The sequence below is a fragment of the Carassius auratus genome, chromosome 27, assembly GCF_003368295.1.
Source record: "Carassius auratus strain Wakin chromosome 27, ASM336829v1, whole genome shotgun sequence".
NCBI classification, from domain to species: Eukaryota; Metazoa; Chordata; class Actinopteri; order Cypriniformes; family Cyprinidae; genus Carassius; species Carassius auratus.
The window spans coordinates 29,983,725-29,988,853 of NC_039269.1; the positions used below are offsets into that span (position 1 = coordinate 29,983,725).

At 40.8% G+C, this 5,129-nt stretch overlaps 1 protein-coding gene across 1 annotated transcript; it reads left to right on the forward strand.

The window, feature by feature from the left end:
- The first annotated feature begins 266 nt into the window (after positions 1-266).
- On the forward strand, positions 267-4,283 carry LOC113046483 (C-C chemokine receptor type 2-like). The gene is made up of 2 exons (XM_026207325.1): positions 267-369; positions 3,230-4,283. The coding sequence occupies exons 1-2, from the start codon at positions 267-269 to the stop codon at positions 4,198-4,200; spliced, it is 1,074 nt and encodes a 357-aa protein (XP_026063110.1). The 3' UTR covers positions 4,201-4,283.
- Positions 4,284-5,129: the final 846 nt, after the last annotated feature.

Sequence of the window (5,129 nt, forward strand, 5' to 3'; positions counted from 1 at the left end):
TACATTATTCCAGCTAGATTAATTGTGGATATTCCAATCAGTAAAGTATCATATGGACATGAACACCCACTGGCGAATGAGGATCTCTTCATTGGGGCTGAGGCCAGAGCATTCCTTGAAAATGAAGGACCGTCCTCCGTGTTAATGACCAAAATATATCAGTAAGTTATAACTTCAGCAATAATAATGCCTGCGTGCTTCATTTGTCTTTTTTTCATGATTTCTTGTTAATATGTGATTGTCATAATTGTGCTCTTAGAACAGTGATGGCTTTCTATGTGGAAGTTATTGGGAAGATACTGAAAGTCCTGCTCTGTGAACTGAAGGTGTTAGCCCCAGCCTCTCACCTGGACATCTCTCCTGAAACAGGTTGACCTTGTTTGTGATTTACCTACCCACTCAAATTATCTTATTATTGTAAGAATATTAGCTCTGTACATTTAACTATGGAGTATTTATCCTAACTGATAATGTGTTTGAATTTCCACCTTGGAAATCTGTCCATGCCACACAATGACAAGGCTAGGTTGCATGTTTCCACAACTGAGGCTTGATCCAGATAAACTGAGAGAGGATCTGAGTTCACAGACTACCAGGTCACAGACAGCAAGGAGTCAATCCAGGAAGAGAGAGTGAACAGATTCTGGGTTATTGGCACACTTTGACTATTTTAATGTGTTCCTCAAGATAAGGGAAATGATGCAGAAGTACAGTAAAGTGTCTGTCCTATCCTAATGAAAGTCTTCCTATCATTTAAATGATCAGAATGTATCTATGAAAAGGGCTCTAAAAATATGGCTTCTTATAAAAGTGTTCTCATGACTCAGTGTGGTGAACATCTGAACCAATCTGATTCAAACCCACGTGAATTAAATAATTTAAAAACTCATTTAACAATTTCCTTTTACAGACAGTCATATTTATTTTCTTAAAGGGGTCTTATATGCTCTTTTTCAAGGGCTTGTTTTTTTGGGGGGTTGTAGCAGAACATGCTCTTATACTAGGTTGTTAGAAAAACGCATTATTTTTCTCATATTTCACATTATTACAACACATCTCTCCCCAGTCTGGCATGAATAGCTCAAAAAGTTCCTGGTCAGCTGGGCCAGCATGTGCTGTGATTGGTCAGGTGGGCCAGCATGTGCTGTGATTGGTCAGCTGGGCCGGTGTGTGCTCCGATTGGTCAGGTGGGCCAGCATGTGCTGTGATTGGTCAGCTGGGCCGGTGTGTGCTCCGATTGGTCAGCTGGGCCAGCATGTGCTGTGATTGGTCTGCTGGGCAACTTTTTGTAAACAATAAAAGCTCTTCATCTCTTCTCGGTTTGACCGATTTAAGCATCCTTAAACAATGCAAAACAGGCATTTTCAGTTTCTCCTATGGAGAAAAAAACTCTTCCTGCCCTCGAGCTGCATTTCATGCCACAGCAGTGACTTCATGTGCAAACAACCTATTCTGTCAGATCAAAACTCTCTGCAGGTTTTCTGGAAATGGGCGTGTTTTGGGGAATTTTGGGGCTTTCCTGTTTTGTAAATCTTTTTGACAGACAGCATCACACAGATTTCCCAGATGAGGAAGTTGTGTCCTTATGGTTAGAGTTCAACTTGTAATCGAAAGGTTGTGAGTTTCTTGCCACCTTCAATACCACGACTGAGGTGCTCTTGAGTAAGGCACTGAACCCCTAACTTCTCCCCAGGCGCTGCAGCATTAATGATCCCCACTGCTCCAGGTGTGTGTTCATGGTGTGTGTGTGTGTGTGTGTGTGTGTGTGTGTGTGTGTGTGTGTGTGTGCACGCACGCACTTTGGATGGGTTAAATGCAGAGCACAAATTCTGTATGGGTCATGTCACATTCACTTTTCACTTTCAGATTCAGCTGCCATAATCCAGAGCCATGATGACAGAGGAGCAGAGGGCTACAGCTGGTAGGTGAATGTTCAGTGATGCAGCTTTTCAGCAGCAAACGCCAGAGGTTGTCATGGCAACCAGATACATATTTTCTGTGCTTAGTATATTTTTGCTGCGCTAACCTAACACTCAAAATCAGATTATCTCAAAGTAGCTCAAATGAATGAAGGCGTGAAAAGCGCTCGTGAAGCACAACAGGCAAACAGTATATCATTATCACAAAATATAGAACTTTATGACACGGATGAGATTAGGGGAAGGCATTATTATTATTATTTGATTAATTTATTTTCAAAATAACAATTTTAAACGTTCTTAAATAACTAAACTACATTCATAATTAATTTAGAGTTAAAATGGTTTATTTTTGCTAAAATGTTCACTAAATTCAAAACGATCTTTATTAAAAAGTAAAGAATCAAAAAACTGCATTATTATGATAGGAATTTAAACGTGAATCAAGTGAGCATTTAAATATCTTCCTCAGTTTAAAATTCTCTGACCAGTAGATATCAGGAAAACACAAACCTAAACTCAGTTCCTACTTGTGTCTTTAATTTATTTTCTTTCATACCTTAAGTAATGTTCAACTAAGGTTAAGTTGTCAGATTTATGAGAAACTTTACACACACACACACACACTTTAATGCATGCTACTGAATTGTTTGTGCTGTAGTGTGTACTTTATGTATAATACACTGTTGGTTTACTAGTATGTGAATGAGTCTATTACGTATTTCTCCACTCAATCACTCACTTACCACTCACCCATTCAGTCACTGGTTCACTCACACACTTACTCTCTCACTCACTCACTCACTCCTTCACTCACTCATTCACTCACTTCAGTCACTCACTTTAGTCACTCACTTTAGTCACTCACAAACCCAAGAATAAATGTCCTTTATTTGAGTCATTTCTATGCTTTTGCATGGATTTGTTGCACATTGTAAATATAATATACCATATTTTCCGGACTATAAGTCACACTTTTTTTCATAGTTTGGCTGGTCCTGCGACTTATAGTCAGGTGCAACTTATTTATCAAAATTAATTTGACATGAACCAAGAGAAACGAACTAAGAGAAATGAGCCAAGAGAAAACATTACCGTCTCCAGCCGTGAGAGGGCGCTCTATGCTGCTCAGTTCTCCTGTAGTCTACACTGAAGACATAGAGCGCCCTCTCGCGGCTGGAGACGGTAATGTTTTCTCTTGGTTCTTGGTTCTAAATAAATGCGACTTATAGTCCGAAAAATACGGTATTATAAGTAGGCCTATATTATATTGCATGAGCTAACAGTGTGTTGTCTGTGTGTCCTCTAAGATCCAGACTACAGTGACTATTATAACTTGGTAGAATCAGATTCATCATACAGTGATGGCAGCACAAGGGTCTTCGGTGGGGTTGTCCTGGCCGTCCTGTACAGCACAGTTTTCATCGTTGGTTTGCTGGGGAACGCTGTGGTCCTGTGTGTGCTGATCAGACACCGTCACAGATGCAGTCTGACAGACATGTGTTTCCTCAGTCTGGCCGTGTCTGACCTGCTCTTTCTTGCCTCGCTCCCTGTTTGGGCTCACAGTGCGGTGCAAGGATGGGTTCTTGACTCATTCATGTGTCACATCATAACCGCTCTCTTCATGATGGGTCTGTACAGCAGCGTCTTCTTCATGGTCCTCATGACGCTGGATCGCTACGTCATCATCGTCTACAAACACAGCATCTGTTCCAGAAAACGGCCTGCAAAAATGGCTCTGAGCTTATTTGTATGGATGCTCAGCCTGTTTGCGTCCCTCCCTGATATTGTTTTTGCCAAAGTGAAAAAGGACACGAGCACCAAAGAATCCTGCAGATCTGAATTTCCTGAAGGTGCAGCCTGGATGTCGTTTACGTACCTGAACGTCCTGAGCTTGATTCTGCCTCTGATTATCATGAGCTTCTGCTTTTGCCGGATCCTCAGCAGTAAATCAGAAGAAAAGCACAGGATCATCAGACTCCTCCTGGCTTTGCTGGCCGTTTATTTCCTCTTCTGGACTCCATACAACATCATCACATTCCTCAGGTTCCTGCAGACGAAGGGCTTCATGCTTTCTCGTGAGTGGTCTAATGATCTGAGTCTTGCCAAGCAGTGGGTGGAAGCGATCGCATTAAGCCACTGCTGCCTCAATCCCATCATCTACACCTGTGTGGGACAGAAGTTCAGAAGAGCAGTGCTCACAGTCCTGAATGAGCCACTTTCATCCAGCTTCATCTCTCCACAGTCGCCTGACAGCACATCTTCTATCCTATTTTATTAACAAAATTATCAAGTTCAACCATACTAAGCAAAAATAACACATTTGTGTTTTAAATTAGTTATTGCTGAATAGTGTTGAACTTTATTCTCTGAACTTTAAAGATGTTTATTAAGTGGTTTTTAATAAAATATGTTTATAATAAAATATCTAAACATGATCAAGAAGCACAGGCGTTTTCTCTGGACCAAGGCTCATTTAAAATAGACTGTGGCAAAGTAGAAAACAGACAAATCAAAATCTGAAGTTATTTTTGGAAAACTGGGACGACATGTCATTTGGACGAAAGAGGACAAGGATGACCCAAGTTGTTATCAGCGCTCAGTTCAGAAGCCTGCATCTCTGATGGTATGGGGTTTCATGAGTGTGTGTGTCATGGGCAGCTTACACATCTGGAAAAGCACCATCAATGCTGAAAGGTATATCCAAGTTCTAGAAAAACATATGCTCCCATCCAGACGTGGTCTCTTTCAGGGAAGACCTTGCATTTTCCAACATGACAATGCCAGACAACATTCTGCATCAATTACAACATCATGGCTGTGTAGAAGAAGGATCTGGGTACTGAAATGGCCAGCCTGCAGTCCAGATCTTTCACCCATAGAAAACATTTGGTACATCATAAAGAGGAAGATACAACAAAGAAGACCGAAGACAGTTGAGCAACTAGAAGCCTGTATTAGACATGAATGGGACAACATTCCTCTTCCTGAACTTGAGCAACTTGTCTCTTCAGTCCCCAGACGTTTGCAGACTGTTATAAAAAGAAGAAGAGGGGATGCCACACAGTGGTAAACATGGCCTTGTCCCAACTTTTGAGATGTGTTTATGCCATGAAATTTATTTTTAACTTATTTTTCCCTTAAAGTGATACATTTTCTCAGTTTAAACATTTGATATGTCATCTATGTTGTATTCTGAATAAAATATAG